The sequence below is a fragment of the Balaenoptera borealis genome, assembly GCF_965194805.1.
Source record: "Balaenoptera borealis genome assembly, chromosome: 4".
Lineage (NCBI taxonomy): Eukaryota > Metazoa > Chordata > Mammalia > Artiodactyla > Balaenopteridae > Balaenoptera > Balaenoptera borealis.
The window spans coordinates 64,333,055-64,353,776 of NC_138861.1; the positions used below are offsets into that span (position 1 = coordinate 64,333,055).

Below are 20,722 nucleotides of genomic sequence, written 5' to 3' on the forward strand. Positions count from 1 at the left end.
AATACACACATTAACAAAGCATTTCTTATCGTTTTCCAAAACTATATCAGTCTGAGATTTATAAATTAAATATATCAGAAACTTTTAAGTTAAAATGATATCCGTGAAACTACTGGATATACTTTTCTCAAGATCAAATGAACAGGGAATGTGAATATGGTTTGTGCTAAATAAAGTTTATTGTTAGCTTTATTGCCTATAGTCTATAAGATGCAACTTTATTGTGCCTTTGCAAACAGGATAATTTTCTTTTAAAAACTGATCAAAATTTTCCATACATATAGCTCTATATGATAGATTACTGTGCAACACCATTGTTACGTAATTACAGAAATACCATAGAACCCAAGAGCACAGGGTAAGCAAAAGAAAAACAATCCTGAGCTATCTGAACAAGATGATTTGATGAATCCTTTTAGTGTAAGTTTAGAAAACATGGAAGAGGGGGAAAAAATACATGCACACTGCAGTCAGGAGCAAAATAGTCAACAGTCTTTCATCCCTTTATTTACAAGTACGATTCTTTTAAATAATAGATAACTAGGTTTTGGTTTTTGAATGCAATTTCATAGATTCTTTAATGACAAAGTTTTATCTATTCTCATTAATTGTAGCAGGTAATATACTTGATTTTATTTCTCCATCTTGCTTTAAGTAAATAACATTTTATTTTTTTACTTTCTTATCCTTATTCTTCCTGATTTTCACTGTTTTTCATTCTATTTTTTTCCTTTTGAAAATTTCAATGTACTTAGTTAATAGGTAACATCCATCCTGAAACTCAAAGTTAGATGAATATTTTTCTTTATTAAAAAAATTATTAGCCCTATCAAAACATTATTTTCCTTACCTAAACCCCAACCCAAGAACGGGAGGCCTTTAACATACTTTCATTTGTATCCTCTCCTCACATTCCCATTCCCCACTCCTGATAAGGCTTTTTAGCACTTGTTTCCCCTCCCTCTCCTGCCCTCCCTTCCTATTCCTAATAGGTGAAATAGCACCTCAAGTTCTATTGTTAGGCTGTTTCTTAAAGTTTGTTGCTTCTGCTGCAAGCATTTCCATTATACATTCATTGTAGTGTACACACACCCCTCAGGTTTCATTGCTCAACGTTTGTTCCCTCTCCTCTTCACCTCCCCCTCTATTGAGACCTCAATTCTGTTTTATATCTTGCTTTCCTAGAATCCATAGTCATGTATTCTCCTCAGTTGTGATATGTGAATGCTAGATTACTGAATTCTTGAATATCCATAAATAACTTTATTTTACTCTAACGAGAAATTATATCTTGACTGAGGATAGGATTGTTAAATTGTCAGCTTTTTCTCTCAGAGTATGAGGATATTATTCCACCAGCTTCCACCTTCAAATGTTACATATGAAATGATTCTATTTCTTCTGTCAAAATATTTTTACTTCAGTATTAAAGTTTGTAGCTAAAATTAGAAAATATTCCCCCTGATGCATCAAATCTGCCTGAAACTCAGTCTATCCCTTTGAATCTGTAGATTTTGATCTTTATTTAATTCAGAACCACCTCCTCCTACTACTTATTTTACTATTATTATTATTTTTTCCCTCCATCTCTTTCTCTCTTCAAGATCCTATTATTTACAGCCACTTCTGGAATCATGATCTGTTTTGCTTCTCTTCCCTCATTGTTTTCTTCTTTTTAAATTTTACTATTTAAAGTATTTATTCTTTTTGGCCTTACAGGTCACAAATTTGGATCTCAAGAATGACACTCATCTTTTTTTAATTGACCCACTAAATTTTTTAACTTGAAAATTGTGCTTTTTAGTACCACATAGTCTTTTTTTTTTGATGTACCTGAATGTTCTTATGTGTGCTTTTTGCCATTGTTGTTAGGTTGCTGTGTTCTCCAGAAGTTCTCTTTTGATGAGCACCTAATCTGTTATTTCCTTTCTCTGGCTGCTGGGTTTCTTTATTTGTATTATCATTTTTCCTTGTTGGTTTATTCAGGCCACAGTCTTGTTACTGGAGACAATCCTACAAGATAGAGCATGAGCTATTCTTAAATCCTGTAGTCTGAATGTGGGCAGCAGGCCTTCTGCATCTCCATACCAAAGACCCAGGAAGAAGTCTTCCAGCTCTGCAGTACTAGCCTAGCATCAGGAGAAAGGAGGCTTCAGCCCCCTTTTCAGTTCCTTCTTGGCCTCTGTGGAGCCATGGAAACACACTCACATGGTCCAATGTTGACCTTATCCCTGGGTATTCACGCACCTCTGTTGACCAGGATCTTCCCAGGGCCTGTTTTGATTCTATCCTTGCACAGGACTCATACTATTCTCTAGGTTCTTCCTTGACCCGTGGAAAAGAAATTCTTCATCACCTTCTTGTTTGACTCCCATAAAACCCAATTCCACCTGGCCCCAAGAGTGGCAGATTGAAATAGAGAATAGAAGAAAAATAGAAGAAAAATACAGTATAGTTTAGTTACCATCTTGTCAGGATTCCTCCATTCACTATATTTAGGAATAACATCCAAACTTATTACCATGGCCAAATAGGCTCTCTCTAATCACATTGCTATCTACCTGGGCAACCTCAGCTTATACACTCTCCCTTGCTCACTTTACTTGAGTCACAGCAACTTTGCTTCTATCCCTCAAATATACTAATCTCATTTTTACCTAGGATTATATCACTTGTTGTTCACTCCATATAGAATATTCTTCTCCCTTTGATAGTCAACTTTACATCTTTCAGGTCTCAATCAAGTGTCACCTCTTGAAAGAGATATTATTTTATCATTCAAGTATTATTCCCTAAATCACCCCATCACATCATTTTACATTTTTTATATCACCTAACACTATCTCAAATTATCATATTTATATATTTATTTCTTGGTCTGCTTATTATCTGTCTCCTTCATTGAATCTCCAAGAAAGTATGGATCTATCTAATTTGTTAGTAGTTTTATTTCAATAGATATTTATTGAATAAATGAACATATTCCAATTGCTTTGGAGCAAGAGGAAAAATATAAATTAAATCTTTGCAATTCCAAAAATGAGTCACTGTTTCTGAAGGACTATCTTTGCCGAAGTAAAAGCCATGGACAGTGCAACGTTTTGTCTTGTCTTCTGTGAAGGTCCTGCTGTGAGAAATCATCATTAGGTTAAGATCAAGAACAGCTGAGAAAATGACTCTTATGTGAGATTTCTCTGAGAGATTTCTACATATCCTGCTTTGAACCCGTCGGTAGCACATAACTGAAAGATCAGGGGAAATGGTTTGCAGTCCAGAGGTGAAAAGCGGGCTGCCATAGTACAAAAAAAAAAAAAAAAGAAAGAAATATTTCCTCCTTCTCGGGACACTTCTGTTTAGTTTTATCGCATTGATGTTCAATGGATGCTGAACATGGAAGACAAACTGTATCCATTGGACCTTTGAATTTACCTCTCCAAAATGAATATTCTTCCCTATCATGCTGTTAGGAAGCAAATATTATTGCCTCACCTTGCCACACAATTTATTGATTTAAGGATATTTGTGAATTAATTGAGCTAGTATAAAGGTAATTTTCAAAAAAAAACACATGTTTAACACACATTGCATCTCTTTCTTAAATGAGATCTGGGGAAATTTTAACAGTATGTATTTGATGATATTACGGAGTTATTTGATCCCTAGGATGTGGATAGTAGTAAAATGCAACTGGTTTGGTCCTTGATTGGTAACTGGTGAAGATGAATGATGGGTACATGGGGTACATTATACTACTATTTATTTTCATGTATATTTGAAGTTCTTCACAATGAAAACTTTAAAATTAAAAGCATAAGTTATTCATTTTACTGTTTAACAGATAAATGAAACATTTCATGGATACAGACTGAGAAGACAGTATGTCAAACCTCATGTTGCCCAAGTAAGGTATGTAACACAGCCTGAGAGGCACAGAGAATAAACTTTTCCTTTGCCTTCATATCTCATATTCAACAGAATATCTTTGCATAGTATATAATCGAAAGGTTAAATTTGGGGCTTCAAAACCACTAGCCTTTTCAAATGTGAAAAATTGTATTCAAGGTCTGTTGGAAAATTATTAAACCAGAACCAAGAGTTCCAGCTGATGGTGGTAAAGGTTAAATGGGGTTGTTTTTTATTTGAAGGCACAAAGTCAAAAAGCAAACCTAAAATCAGATAATTTCAATGTAAGAATGGATAAGATAAGAGAGCCACATATAAAATATCTGACCCAGGAGTGGCACGCTAGTAGATAATGTGCCAAATCTTGCTTAGAATTGTGGATTAAATGTAAAAGTTTGAAAATTTCACATAAAAGCAGGATTCTCAGAATGCGTTAAAAAAATCAAAAGATCTAAAAACATGTGACCCACATTCCCACACAGTAACAATATTCTGACACTGAAGCTGCACTGTTTGCAGCAGGCCCTAACACTCACACAAATGTACACACATGTATTTACACCCAACCAGCTTCACTCTTTTACCTTACCTTCCTAATTCTACAGTTATTTTCTAGCAGCAAAGATGTTTATCCAAACACTGGTGAGGAAGAGGTAACCTGCAATAGATATGGAAAAACAATAACCACAATCTCAAATAGAAAAGCTAATATGCTTTGGAATATACCACTTCCTAAAACTAGAACTTGTGCTATTTAATTTTCTTGGTTCCTTTTTAAATAATCCATGCTCTCAACCAGAATCCCCAGAGAACTTATATTAACTCATTTAACCTGATAGCAACCCTGTATGGTATGTACATATTAGTTTCTCATTTTGCAGAGGAGGAGATTGAAGCAAAGTTAGGTTAAGTGACTTGCCAAGGTCACATATTTAATAAGTAAAAAACTGTAGTCTGAACCCAAGCAATCATATCTAGATTATTGCATCAACTTGTCTACTCTTCAGCTTTCACTCTTGCTCCACTATTATACATACTGCATGCAGCAATCAAAATGAATTAGAAGAGGCCATCATCCCCTTCCTTAATATCCTCTGGCAGTTTCCCACAAATTCCACACTTCTTACATAGTGCACATAACCTTACCTGGAATGGCCCTGCTTCTCTCTGACCTCATCTCATACCCTCATCCTCATTCAACACTTATATCCATATAGATTGCTATTATTCCCCCAATAAACATGACAAAATTGTTCCCACCACCGGGCTGTCAAAGCACAAATTGCACCATACAAAACTGAACAGACAAGGAAGATATTGTTCAAGGCTTTTGCAACAGGGTAGATGGTTGAATGTGAATGTGAAATGGTGAATCTAGAGTACAAACTCAGTTCCTGTGAGTCTAAATCACACTCTCTGCTGTTCACCATGTCAATAAAGTGCTGTTTCCACTCCCTTTGGAGGAACTAGAAAACTGCCAGGAGCTCTGCTTAACAAAGGATAGAATGACTCCACTAAGAATGATAGAGGCTCAGTAATAAAAGCATAATTTCTTCGTCTGTTTCCTTTGCCGAGCCAAAGGAAAAGTGATAACACATGCTGTGCTTAAGTTTAAATCCTGTTATATGAATAATGCAGCAAAATTTTGGGATAGGATCGAAACCATTTTACATCAGAAGCTAAAGGGCAAAACTGGGTCTTTATGTATAGATTCGTCTTCATTTAGATTTTCAGGTAAGCTTTTTATGTATGGTACAGAATGATTTTCATCTTTTAATTTGAATATGGTGTTTTGCTGTGCAAATGAAAACAATATTTCTCTCTTTAAATATCATTTCATAGATAATGATAATTATTTTTAACCGCTGTTAAGGTAATCAAGGTCTCTGTTAATCAATTTCTTGATATAGAATCATCCTTGTATTCTTGAAATTAAACTTTATTTAATGATAGATTTTTTTCAAAAAAAGCAGTCATGGTCCCAAATAACATTTCTTTGCAAAACAAGGCAGCCTTAAGCTCGAACACTTATGGCTTGTTCTGTGGGTCATGATTTCTCTCTCAGTTCTTTTGGATGTCTTAAGAATCTAGACTCCCAAATTCGAGAACTGAGTTTGAATATCTTTAACATCCAACTTATTTCTTGATAGGCCTTTAATGGATTTCATCTCTCTCTTATATCCAATCTAATTCTTATTCTTGGTCACATAACAATATTGTGAAAGATGGCTACTAAAAGATAGTGACACATGTCCTCCATTCACAGGATAATCAATGTCTCCCTGATCTTGATAAATGTATAGCCAATGCCTGGCACATCTAAGCTAGGCTATCAGTTCTCTGCTACAACAAATTTGATCAAGGGCAGAAAAGTATCCTATTCCTACAGGAAGGACTAAAGGACTAAATGTTTGTGAAAAAAAAATCTAGTCCAAGTGTTCATTTGTCTGGAACATCAAAAGGATCAAAAAGCAAAACCTGAACATGCTTCTCCTGGATAAAAATCCATCATGTTGTTGAAATGTGACTCTCCTCAGGTTATATTAGACGCTTTGTCTTAGAACCTTCCTTCTCACACAACTACGTGTGATTACCTTAAAAAAACACGGAGAAATAAAGCAGTTCTCTGATTTACAGAGAATCAACCACCAAAGATATATTTTTGGAAACTCATCTGCTATAACATGAACTCACATAGTAAAGAAACAGCATTATATTCCTGGTATTCCTCCAAACTTTAAGAACATTATGTAGGATCCCTGGAAAATAGACTTTCTGGGAGGTATTTCCCAGGTTTATGGTTTTCCTCAGTAGTTTTATTTATTACAATGCCATCCGACAAGTTTATGGAGAGCAGTGACTGATAAGTGTAATACTCTTAAGTACATGTGGTGCTTTGGTACTGTCTTAGCCTCTGCCTGTTCCCTAGAAACTCCCTATCTCTCCTCCTTCACTTCTCATCAGAAGCTAGACGTCTCATGAAACTGACTGGGCGTTCACAGGTGCAAGATCAAACTCAGAAGCCGACTGGGCCAGGCCTCCAAAACCACAATGAAGTGAGTTAACACAAAGCTCACATTTAAGACAGCTCTTAAAGAGATTATGAACCTTCGTTAGTCACCACATAAATGGGTCTCTGGCTTAGGGATTTACGAAAGCTTATTTAGGTAGCCACGGTTGCTGTCACAGCATCTTATTGAATAGCCTGACCTTCTTATGCTGCCTGGTTAGTTTGGTTGCTTAGCGCCTGCTCCTAAGTATGTCAAGGTTGTGGATTTCATTTTCATACAAGCTGCTAACGTAGAGGAAAAAGACATCACTGGCCAGTGCTATTAGTTACAATGAATGCCTGAATACAATACCAGTGTTCCCATATGATTATGCCTAGAAAGAGGGCATATAGAATAATGATATGCATAACCTATGTATCATCGGTGCATAATAGAGATGTTCCAGGTGCATAAAAGAGAAGTTTCATTAGAACAAAAGCCACCTAGGACTTTAGAGCTTCATTCCCTTACAGAACCCCAACTGAGGAAGGCCGATGGCAAGTTTGGCACATGTACGCTGCTAGTAGGCACTGCTATCCCCAGATTTAAGATGCAAAGAGTGCTTCAATTATTAAGACCTGTGAACATAATATGCAATTTAATTTTCCACTCACTCTTGAATTCCAGGGAAATGACACTGCTACTATCTTCCTAGGTACTAACAATCAGTATTTACAGTGTATTCTTCAGTGAGAAATAAGTATTTTCTCCATCAATTCTAAACTTACTAGATCAGAGAATTTTCAAATTGACTACCAGGCATAAAGCCTAGAAAAAACATTGATGGAATAGTTTTCCCCTGCCCATGATGGAATAGTTTCCAGAAAAATCTCTCAAACGGCAAATTTCTTAACCTAATACCACTGACTTCAGTGGTGAAAGTTTTTATGCATTCCCAAACCCCTGAATTTATATTCACTTATACTTTATCCTTAAACAATATCACATTATTTTAAAAATAGAGATGATAACCTCAATAGTTAAAATTAGTTAACACAATCAATTCTTTATAAATTATTTTCTTTATAAATTATAAGATCATGCTTACATGATCTTGTTATTTTATAGCTTAACAGGCAGAACATACATGTGATACTTAATGTTTATGCAAACTTTAATGCAAAAAAAACCAGAACATACATGTGATACTTAATGTTTTACAAACTTTAATGCAAAAAGAAAGAAAGAAAGAAAGAACGAAAAGAACAAGTAAAGCAATGCAAGTGATATCTCACCAAACAAGTTGACCTCATAGCATGATGCACTTAACTGTCACTGCCATAAACTATCAAGCCAACAGCTAAGAAGAAAATGTAATGCTAGACTAGATCTACCAACTACACAACTGCAAGGATGACCACATGGTGTTTCTCTCCTGGAAGCTTTGGAAGGAAAAATCTAAGTCATTCTTTGTAAAAACAAAGAAATGCCTCATAAGCTGAAGTGAGGGTTTTAATGAAATGCCTTATAAAGTTGAATGCTCATAACTTTAATGGGCATACTTAAGGATATGACTATTCCTTGTTTTAAAAAATATTTATTATTTCCTACAGAAAAATGCCTTGTACATACTGCTACACTTAACCATTTACTGATTAAGCTTGAAAAATATTTTAAATACTTATGCTAAATCATAACTGGTTAAAGTAATAACTCAAATTATGTGACAGTAATAGAAATTCATACACAAGGATGACGGTCCTGACCCACTGTTAAGAGTTTTACAAGAAGAGGAATGAAGCTCTGGCCTAGCACTCATTTGTGTGTAGCTGGGCAACACTGAGATATAAATGATGTTAGTAGAACACAGCTTTTTCATGTGGCTTGATCCTGAGACACTGCATGGCTTCATTTGTACCATGTTTAAACCAACTTTAACCAATCATTCTTTGATAACTTCTAGAGGACTTTTTTTTTAAAGTATACTGTTTCCCAGAGACATGTTCTCTTTCTTTACGTATTTTTCAAATGCAAGCTTGAAATAAATATATATTATTGAATGATACAGCTATTAGACACAGTCCAGATACTTTAAGAGAATTTAAAAATTATTAATAGTCATTGCATTAAAGGACTCGCTATGAATAGGGCACACAAGACATACTGTCACAGAATTATCTGTGAAACAAGAATTTTCTTCCAAATGAATCATCCTTATTTTCTACTCTCTATAAAAGGAAAAACATTATAATTTATATTGCTTATTTTTGATAGTCAGGCACTAATTTTAAATGATTAACGCTAAGACACTCCATCTAGTGGGCCAATTCAGTTACTTGCCTGGACTACCTGATAGATCCATGTAGAATGACTGAGACTCGATCAAAATAAGCTGTTAGTAGACCAGACCCCAACAGATTTTATTTAGTGGAGTTCTAGAGTTATCTTGGCAATTTAGATCCAGGATACCTGAAATGAATCCTGAACTTTTTTTTTCTTAACATCTTTATTGGAGTATAATTGCTTTACAATGGTGTGTTACTTTCTGCTTTATAACAAAGTGAATCAACTATACATATACATATATCCCCATATCTCCTCCCTCTTGCATCTCCCTCCCACCCTCCCTATCCCACCCCTCTTGGTGGTCACAAAGCACAGAGCTGATCTCCCTGTGCTATGCAGCTGCTTCCCACTAGCTATCTATTTTACATTTGGTAGTGTATATATGTCCATGTCACACGCTCACTTCGTCCCACCTTACCCTTCCCACTCCCCGTGCCCTCAAGTCCATTCTCAACGTCTGCATCTTTATTCCTGTCCTGCCCTTAGGTTCTTCAGAACCTCTTTTTTTTTTTTTAGATTCCATATATATGTGTTAGCATACGGTATTTGTTATTCTCTTTCTGACTTACTTCACTCTGTATGACAAACTCTAGGTCCATCCACCTGACTACAAATAACTCAATTTCATTTCTTTTTATGGCTGAGTAATATTCCATTGTATATATGTGCCACATCTTCTTTGTCCATTCATCTGTTGATGGACACTTAGGTTGCTTCCAAGTCCTGGCTATTGTAAGTAGTGCTGCAATGAACATTGTGGTACATGACTCTTTTTGAATTATGGTTTTCTCAGGGTATATGCCCAGTAGTGGGATTGCTGGGTCGTATGGTAGTTCTATTTTTAGGTTTTTTTTTTTTAATTATATATTTATTTATTTATTTTTATAGCTGTGTTGGGTCTTCGTTTCTGTGCGAGGGCTTTTTCCAGTCGTGGCAAGCGGGGTCCACTCTTCATCGCGGTGCACGGGCCTGTCACTATCGCGGCCTCTCTTGTTGCGGAGTACAGGCTCCAGATGCGCAGGCTCAGTAATTGTGGCTCATGGGCCCAGTCGCTCCACGGCATGTGGGATCTTCCCGGACCAGGGATCGAACCCGTGTGCCCTGCATTGGCAGGCAGATTCTCAACCACTGCGCCACCAGGGAAGCCCTCTTTTTAGTTTTTTAAGGAACCTCCATACTGTTCTCCATAGTGGCTGTATCAATTTACATTCCCACCAACAGTGCAAGAGGGTTCCCTTTTCTCCACAACCTCTCCAGCAATTGTTGCTTGTAGATTTTCTGATGATGCCCATTCTAACCAGTGTGAGGTAATACCTCACTGTAGTTTTGATTTACATTTATCTAATAATTAGTGATGTTGAGCAGCTTTTCATGTGCCTTTTGGCCATCTGTATGTCTTCTTTGGAGAAATGTCTATTTAGGTCTTCTGCCCATTTTTTGATTCGGTTTTTGTTTTTTTGATATTGAGCTGAATGAGCTCCATAAGCTGCTTGTAAAATTTAGAGATTAATCCTTTGTCACTTGCTTCACTAGCAAATATTTTCTCCCATTCTGAGGGTTGTCTTTTCATCTTGTTTATGGTTTCCTTTGCTGTGCAAAAGCTTTTAAGTTTCATTAGGTTCCATTTGTATATTTTTGGTTTTACTTCCATTCCTCTAGGACGTGGGTCAAAAAGGACCTTGCTGTGATTTATGTCATAGAGTGTTCTGCCTATATTTTCCTCTAGAGTTTTATAGTGTCTGGCCTTACATTTAGGTCTTTAATCCATTTTGAGTTTATTTTTGTGTATGGTGTTAGGAAGTGTTCTAATTTCATTCTTTTACATGGAGCTGTCCAGTTTTCCCAGCACCACTTATTGAAGAGGCTGTCTTTTCTCCATTGTATATTCTTGCCTCCTTTATCAAAAATATGGTGACCATATGTGCGTGGGTTTAGCTCTGGGCTTTCTATCCTGCTCCATTGATATATATTTCTGGTTTTGTACCAGTACCATACTATTTTTTTTTTTATATCTTTATTGGAGTATAATTGCTTTACAATGGTGTGTTACTTTCTGATTTATAACAAAGTGAATCAGCTATACATACACATATATCTCCATATCTCTTCCCTCTTGCGTCTCCCTCCCTCCCACCCTCCCTATCCCACCTCTCTAGGTGGTCACAAAGCACCGAGCTGATCTCCCTGTGCTATGTGGCTGCTTCCCACTAGCTATCTATTTTACATTTGGTAGTGTATATATGTCCATGCCACTCTCTCACTATGTCCCAGCTTACCATTCCTCTTTCCCATGTCCTCAAGTCCATTCTCTAGTAAGTCTGCATCTTTATTCCCATCCTGCTCCTAGGTTCTTCATGACCATTTTTTTCTTTTGTTTTTCTTTTTTGGATTCCATATGTATGTGTTAACATACAGTATTTGTTTTTCTCTTTCTGATTTACTTCACTCTGTATGACAGACTCTAGGTCCATCCACCTCACTACAAGTAACTCAATTTCGTTTCTTTTTATGGCTGAGTAATATTCCATTGTATATATGTGCCACATCTTCTTTATCCAGTCATCTGTCGGTGGACACTTAGGTTGCTTCCATGTCCTGCCTATTGTAAATAGAGCTGCAATGAACATTGTGGTACATGACTCTTTTTGAATTATGGTTTTCTCAGAGTATATGTCCAGTAGTGGGATTGCTGGGTTGTATGGTAGTGTGATTTTTAGATTTTTAAGGAACCTTCAAACTGTTCTCCATAGTGGCTGTATCAATTTACATTCCCACCAACAGTGCAAGAGGGTTCCCTTTTCTCCACACCCTCTCCAGGATTTATTGTTTCTAGATTTTTTGATGATGGCCATTCTGACCAGTGTGAGATGATATCTCATTGTAGTTTTGATTGGCATTTCTCTAATGATTAATGATGTTGAGCATTCTTTCATGTGTTTGTTGGCAATCTGTATATCTTCTTTGGAGAAATGTATATTTAGGTCTTCTGCCCATTTCTGGATTGAGTTGTTTGTTTTTTTGATAATGAGCTACATGAGCTGCTTGTAAATTTTGGAGATTAATCTTTTGTCAGTTGTTTCATTTGCAAATATTTTCTCCCATTCTGAGGGTTGTCTTTTGGTCTTGTTTATGGTTTCCTTTGCTGTTCAAAAGCTTATAAGTTTCATTAGGCCCCATTTGTTTATTTTTGGTTTTATTTCCATTTCTCTAGGAAATGGGTTGAAAAGGATCATGCTGTGATTTATGTCATAGAATGTTATGCCAATGATTTCCTCTAAGGTCAGGAACAAGACAAGGATGTCCACTCTCACCACTATTATTCAACATAGTTTTGGAAGTCCTAGCCATGGCAATCAGAGAAGAAAAAGAAATAAAAGGAATCCAAACTGGAAAAGAAGAAGTAAAACTGTCACTGTTTCCAGATGACATGATACTATAGATAGAGAATCCTAAAGATGCCACCCGAAAACTACTAGAGCTTATCAATAAATTTGGTAAAGTTGCAGTATACAAAATTAATGCACAGAAATCTCTTGCATTCCTATACACTAATGATGAAAAATCTGAAAGTGAAATTAAGAAAACACTCCCATTTACCATTGCTACAAAAAGAATAAAATACCTAGGAATAAACCTACCTAGGGAGAAAAAAAGACATGTATGCAGAAAACTTTAAGACACTGATGAAAGAAATTAAAGATGATACCAACAGATGGAGAGATATACAATGTTCTTGGATTGGAAGAATCAATATTGTGAAAATTACTATACTACACAAAGCAATCTACAGATTCAATGCAATCCCTATCAAATTACCAATGGCATTTTTTATGGAACTAAAACAAAAAATCTTAAAATTTGTATGGAGACACAAAAGACCCCGAATAGCCAAAGCAGTCTTGAGGGGAAAAAAACGGAGCTGGAGGAATCAGACTCCCTGACTTCAGACTATACTGCAAAGGTACAGTAATCAAGACAATATGGTACTGGCACAAAAACAGAAATATGGATCAATGGAACAAGATAGAAAGCCCAGAGATAAACCCACTCACCTATGGTCAACTAATCTATCACAAAGGAGGCAACGATATACAATGGAGAAAAGACAGTCTCTTCAATAAGTGGTGCTGGGAGAACTGGACAGCTACATGCAAAAGAATGAAATTAGAACACTCCCTAACGCCATACAAAAAAATAAACTTAAAATGGATTAGAGACCTAAATGTAAGACCTGACACTATAAAACTCTTAGAGGAAAACATAGGAAGAACACTCTTTGACATAAATCACAGCAAGATCTTTTTGGATCCACCTCCTAGAGTAATGGAAATAAAAACAAAAATAAACAAATGGGACCTAATGAAACTTCAAAGCTTTTGCATAACAAAGGAAACCAAAAACAAGATGAAAAGACAACCCTCAAAATGGGAGAAAATATTTGCAAACGAATCAACGGACAAATGATTAATCTCCAAAATATATAAACAGCTCATGCAGCTCTATATTAAAAAAAACCAAACAACCCAATCAAAAAATGGGCAGAAGACCTAAATAGACATTTCTCCATAGAAGATATACAGATGGCCAAGAAGCACATGAAAAGTTGCTCAACATCACTAATTATTACAGAAATGCAAATCCAAACTACAATGAGGTATCACCCCACACCGGTTAGAATGGGTATCATCAGAAAATCTACAAACAACAAATGCTGGAGAGGGTGTGTAGAAAAGGAAACTCTCTTGCACTGTTGGTGGGAATGTAAATTGATACAGCCACTATGGAGAACAGTATGGAGGTTCCTTAAAAACTAAAAATAGATTTACCAGAGCTTCAAGATGGTGGAAGAGTAAGACGTGGAGATCACCTTCCTCCCCACAGATACATCAGAAATACATCTACACGTGGAACTGCTCCTATAGAACACCTACTGAACACTGCCAGAAGACCTCAGACCTCCCAAAAGGCAAGAAACTCCCCACGTACTTGGGTTGAGCAAAAGAAAAAACAGAGACAAAAGAATAGGGATGGGACCTGCACCAGTGGGAGGGAGCTGTGAAGGAAGAAAGGTTCCCACACACTAGGAAGCCCCTTCATGGGCGGAGACTGTGGGTGGCAGAGCTGGGACTCTTCAGAGCCACGGAGGAGAGCGTAGCAACATGGGTGCGGAGGGCAAAGTGGAGAGATTGCCGCATGGAGAATCGGTGCCAACCAGCACTCACCAGCCCAAGAGGCTTGTCTGCTCACCCGCCAGGGCGGGCAGCGGCTGGGAGCTGAGGTTCGGGCTTTGGAGGTCAGATCCCAGGGAGAGGACTGGGGTTGGCGGCGTGAGCATAGCCTGAAGGGGTTAGTGCACCACAGCTAGCCGGGAGGGAGGCCGGGGAAAAAGTCTGGACCTGCCTAAGAGGCAAGAGACTTTTTCTTCCCTCTTTGTTTCCTGGTGCGCGAGGAGAGGAGATTAAGAGCGCTGCTTAAAGGAGCTACAGAGACGGGCGCGAGCCGCGGCTATCAGCGCAGACCCAGGAGACGGCATGAGACACTAAGGCTGCTGCTGCCGGCACCAAGAAGCCTGTGTGCGAGCACAGGTCACTATCCACACTGCCCCTCCCGGGAGCCTGTGCAGCCCGACACTGCCAGGGTCCCGTGATCCAGGGACAACTTCCCCGGGAGAACGCATGGTGCGCCTCAGGCTGCTGCAACGTCTCACTGGCCTCTGCCGCCGCAGGCTCGCCCCGCATCCGTACCCTTCTCTCCCCCCGACCTGAGTGAGCCAGAGCCCCCGAATCAGCTGCTCCTTTAACCCCGTCCTGTCTGAGTGAAGAACAGACGCCCTCAGGCAACCTACACACAGAGGCGGGTCCAAATCCAAAGCTGAACCCTGGGAGCTGTGGAAACAAAGAAGAGAAAGGGAAATTTCTCCCAGCAGCCTCAGGAGCAGCGGATTAAAGCTCCACAATCAACTTCATATACCCTGCATCTGTGGAATACCTGAATACACAGCGAATCATCCCAAATTGAGGAGGTAGACTTTGGGAGCAAAGATAGATACATTATTTTTTCCCCTTCTCTTTTTGTGAGTCTGTATGTGTATGCTTCTGTGTGATTTTGTCTGTATAGCTTTGCTTTCACCATTTGTCCTAGGGTTCTGTCTGTCAGTTTTTTTTGTTTGTTTGATTTCTTTTTTTTTTTTAACTTAAAAAAATTTTTTTCTTAATAATTATTTTTTCTTTTAATTATTTTATTTTATTTTATTTTATTTTATCCTCTTTCTTTCTTTCTATTTTTTCTCCCTTTTATTCTGAGCTGTGTGGATGACAGGCTCTTGGTGATCCAGCCAGGCATCAGGGCTCTGCCTCTGACGTGGGAGAGCCAAGTTCAGGACACTGGTCCACAAGAGACCTCCCAGCTCCACGTAATATCAAATGGAGAAAATCTCCCAGAGATCTCCATCTCAACGCCAAGACCCAGCTCCACTCAACGACCAGCAAGCTACAGTGCTGGACACCCTGTGCCAAACAACTAGCAAGACAGGAACACAGCCACATCCATTAGCAGAGAGGCTGCCTAAAATCATAATAAGGCCACAGACACCCCAAAACACACCACCAGACGTGGACCTGCCCACCAGAAAGACAAGATCCAGCCTCATCCACCAGAACACAGGCACTAGTCCCCTCCACCAGGAAGTCTACACAGCCCACTGAACCTACCTTAGCCACTGGGGACAGACACCAAAAACAACGGGAACTAGGAACCTGCAGCCTGCAAAAAGGAGACGCCAAACACAGTAAGATAAGCAAAATGATAAGACAGAAAAACACACAGCAGATGAAGGAGCAAGGTAAAAACCCACCAGACATAATAAATGAAGGGGAAATAGGCAGTCTACCTGAAAAAGAATTCAGAAAAATGATAGTAAAGATGATCCAAAATCTTGTAAATAGAATAGAGGAAATACAAGAAACGTTTAACAAGGACCTAGAAGAACTAAACAGCAAGCAAACAGTGATAAACAACACAAAAAATGAAATTAAAAATACTCTAGAAGGGATCAATAGCAGAATAACTGAGGCAGAAGAACGGATAACTCACCTTGAAGATAAAATAGTGGAAATAACTACTGCAGAGCAGAATAAAGAAAAAAGAATGAAAAGAACTGAGGACAGTCTCAGAGACCTCTGGGACAACATGAAATGCACCAACATTCGAATTCTAGGGGTCCAAGAAGAAGAAGAGAAAAAGAAAGGGACTGAGAAAATATTTGAAGAGATTATAGTTGAAAACTTCCCTAATATGGGAAAGGAAATAGTTAAGTCCAGGAAGCACAGAGAGTCTGATACAGGATAAATCCAAGGAGAAACATGCCAAGACACATATTAATCAAACTATCAAAAATTAAATATAAAGAAAACACATTAAAAGCAGCAAGGGAAAAACAACAAATAACACAGAAGGGAATCCCCATAAGGTTAACAGCTGATCTTTCAGCAGAAACTCTGCAAGCCAGAAGGGAGTGGCAGGACATATTTAAAGTGATGAAGGAGAAAAACCTACAACCAAGATTACTCTACCCAGCAAGGATCTCATTCAGATTTGATGGAGAAATTAAAACCTTTACAGACAAGCAAAAGCTGAGAGAGTTCAGCACCACCAAACCAGCTTTACACCAAATGCCAAAGGAACTTCTCTAGGCAGGAAACACAAGAGAAGGAAAAGACCTACAAAAACAAACCCAAAACAATTAAGAAAATGGGAATAGGACCATACATATCGATAATTACCTTCAATGTAAATGGATTAAATGTTCCCACCAAAAGACACAGACTGGCTGAATGGATACAAAAACAATACCCATATATATAATGTCTACAAGAGACCCACTTCAGACCTAGGGACACATACAGACTGAAAGTGAGGGGATGGAAAAAGATATTCCATGCAAATGGAAATCAAAAGAAAGCTGGAGTAGCAATTCTCATATCAGACAAAATAGACTTTAAAACAAAGACTATTACAAGAGACAAAAAAAGGACACTACATAATGATCAAGGGATCGATCCAAGAAGAAGATATAACAATTGTAAATATTTATGCACCCAACATAGGGGCACCTCAATACACAAGGCAAATGCTAACAGCCATAAAACGTGAAATCGACAGTAACACAATCATAGTAGGGGACTTTAACACCCCACTTTCACCAATGGACAGATCATCCAAAAAGCAAATAAATAAGGAAACACAAGCTTTAAATGATACATTAAACAAGGTGGACTTAATTGATATTTATAGGACATTCCATCCAAAAACAAAAGAATACACATTTTTCTCAAATGCTCATGGAACATTCTCCAGCATAGATCATATCTTGGGTCACAAATCAAGCCTCGGTAAATTTAAGAAAATTGAAATCATATCAAGTATCTTTTCTGACCACAACACTATGAGACTAGATATCAATTACAGGAAAAGATCTGTAAAAAATACAAACATATGGAGGCTAAACAATACACTACTTAATAACCAAGAGATCACTGAAGAAATCAGAGAGGAAATCAAAAAATACCTAGAAACAAATGACAATGAAAACACAACAACCCAAAACCTATGGGATGCAGCAAAAACAGTTCTAAGAGGGAAGTTTATAGCAATACAATACTACCTTAAGACACAGGAAACATCTTAAATAAACAATCTAACCTTGCACCTAAAGCAATTAGAGAAAGAAGAACAAAAAAACCCCAAAGTTAGCAGAAAGAAAGAAATCATGAAGATCAGATCAGAAAAAAATGAAAAAGAAATGAAGGAAACGATAGCAAAGATTAATAAAACTAAAAGCTGGTTATTTGAGAAGATAAACAAAACTGATAAACCATTAGCCAGACTCATCAAGAAAACAAGGGAGAAGACTCAAATCAACAAAGTTAGGAATGAAAAAGGAGAAGTAACGACTGATACTGCAGAAATACAAAGGATTATGAAAGATTACTCCAAGCAACTCTATGCCAATAAAATGGACAACCTGGAAGAAATGGACAAATTCATAGAAATGCACAACCTGCCGAGACTGAACCAGGAAGAAATAGAAAATATGAACAGACCAATCACAAGCACTGAAACTGAAACTGTGATTAAAAATCTTCCAACAAACAAAAGCTCAGGACCAGATGGCTTCACAGGCGAATTCTATCAAATATTTAGAGAAGAGCTAACACCTATCCTTTCAAACTCTTCCAAAATATAGCAGAGGGAGCAACACTCCCAAACTCATTCTATGAGGCCACCATCACCCTGATACCAAAATCAGACAAAGATGTCACAAAGAAAGAAAACTACAGGCCAATATCACTGATGAACATAGATGCAAAAATCCTCAACAAAATACTAGCAAGCAGAATCCAACAGCACATTAAAAGGATCATACACCATGATCAAGTGGTGTTTCTTCCAGGAATGCAAGGATTCTTCAATTTACGCAAATCAATCAATGTGATACACCATATTAACAAATTGAAGAATAAAAACCATATGATCATCTCAATAGATGCAGAGGAAGCTTTCGACAAAATTCAACACCCATTTATGATAAAAACCCTACAGAAAGTAGGCATAGAGGGAAGTTTCCTCAACATAATAAAGGCCATATATGACAAACCCACAGCCAACATTGTCCTCAATGGTGAAAAACTGAAACCATTTTCACTAAGATCAGGAGCAAGACAAGGTTGCCCACTCTCACCACTATTATTCAACATACTTTTGGAAGTGTCAGAGAAGAAAAAGAAATAAAAGGAATCCAAATTGGAAAAGAAGAAGTAAAGCTGTCACTGTTTGCAGATGACATGATACTATATAGAGAGAATCCTAAAGATGCTACCAGAAAACTACTAGAGCTAATCAATGAATTTGGTAAAGTAGCAGGATACAAAATTAATGCACAGAAATCTCTGGAATTCCTATACACTAATGATGAAAAATCTGAAAGTGAAATTAAGAAAACACTCCCATTTACCATTGCAACAAAAAGAATAAAATATCTAGGAATAAACCTACCTAAGGAGACAAAAGACCTGTATGCAGAAAATAATAAGACACTGATGAAAGAACTTAAAGATGATACAAATAGATGGAGAGATATACCATGTTCTTGGATTGGAAGAATCAACATTGTGAAAATAACTCTACTACCCAAAGCAATCTACAGATTTAATGCAATCCTTATCAAACTACCGCTGACATTTTTCACAGAACTAGAACAAAAAATTTCACAATTTGTATGGAAACACAAAAGACCCCAAATAGCCAAAGCAATCTTGAGAACGAAAAATGGAGCTGGAGGAATCAGGCTCCCTGGCTTCAGACTATACTGCAAAGCTACAGTAATCAAGACAGTATGGTACTGGCACAAAAACAGAAATATAGATCAATGGAACAGGATAGAAAGCCCAGAGATAAACCCAAGCACATATGGTCACCTTGTCTTTGATAAAAGAGGCAAGAATATACAGGGGAGAAAAGACAGCCTCTTCAATAAGTGGTGCTGGGAAAACTGGACAGCTCCATGTAAAAGAATGAAATTAGAACACTTCCTAACACCATACACAAAAATAAACTCAAAATGGATTAAAGACCTAAATGTAAGGCCAGACACTATCAAACTCTTAGAGGAAAACATAGGCAGAACACTCTATGACATAAATCACAGCAAGATCCTTTTTGACCCAGCTCCTAGAGAAATGGAAATAAAAACAAAAATAAAAAATTGGGACCTGATGAAACTTAAAAGCTTTTACACAGCAAAGGAAACCATAAACAAGACCGAAAGACAACTCTCAGAATGGGAGAAAAGATTTGCAAATGAAGCAAATGACAAAGGATTAATCTCCAAAATTTACAAGCAGCTCAGGCAGCTCAATATCAAAAAAACAAACAACCCCATTCAAAAATGGGCAGAAGACCTAAATAGACATTTCTTCAAAGAAGATATACAGATTGCCAACAAACACAGGAAAAAATACTCAACATCATTAATCATTAGAGAAATGCCAATCAAAACTACAATGAGATATCATCTCACACCGGTCAGAATGACCATCATCAGAAAATCTACAAACAATAAATCCTGGAGAGGGTGTGGAGAAAAGGGAACACTCTTGCACTGCTGGTGGGAATGTAAATTGATAGAGCCACTATGGAGAACAGTATGGAGGTTCCTTAAAAACTAAAAATAGAACTGCCATACGACCCAGCAGTCCCACCACTGGGCATATACCCTGAGAAAACCATAATTCAAAAGGGTCATGTAGAGTCTAGGTCCGTCCACCTCACTACAAATAACTCAATTTGTAGTGAGGTGGATGGATCTAGAGTCTGTCATACAGAGTGAAGTAAGTCAGAAAGAGAAAAACAAATACCATATGCTAACACATATATATGGAATCTAAGGGAAAAAAAAAAAGGTCATGAAGAACCTAGGGGTAAGA

The 20,722-nt window shown here is 37.5% G+C and overlaps 1 protein-coding gene across 1 annotated transcript in view; it reads left to right on the forward strand.

The window, feature by feature from the left end:
- LOC309627696 (transmembrane protease serine 11C-like) overlaps positions 1–20,722 on the forward strand; it is a gene marked incomplete at its 5' end in the record, with an annotated part of 128,659 nt that overhangs the window by 14,220 nt on the left and 93,717 nt on the right. The window contains 2 exon segments of the mRNA XM_082389849.1: positions 3,839–3,901; positions 5,448–5,637. Of these exon segments, the coding sequence (XP_082245975.1) occupies positions 3,839–3,901; positions 5,448–5,637 (253 nt within the window).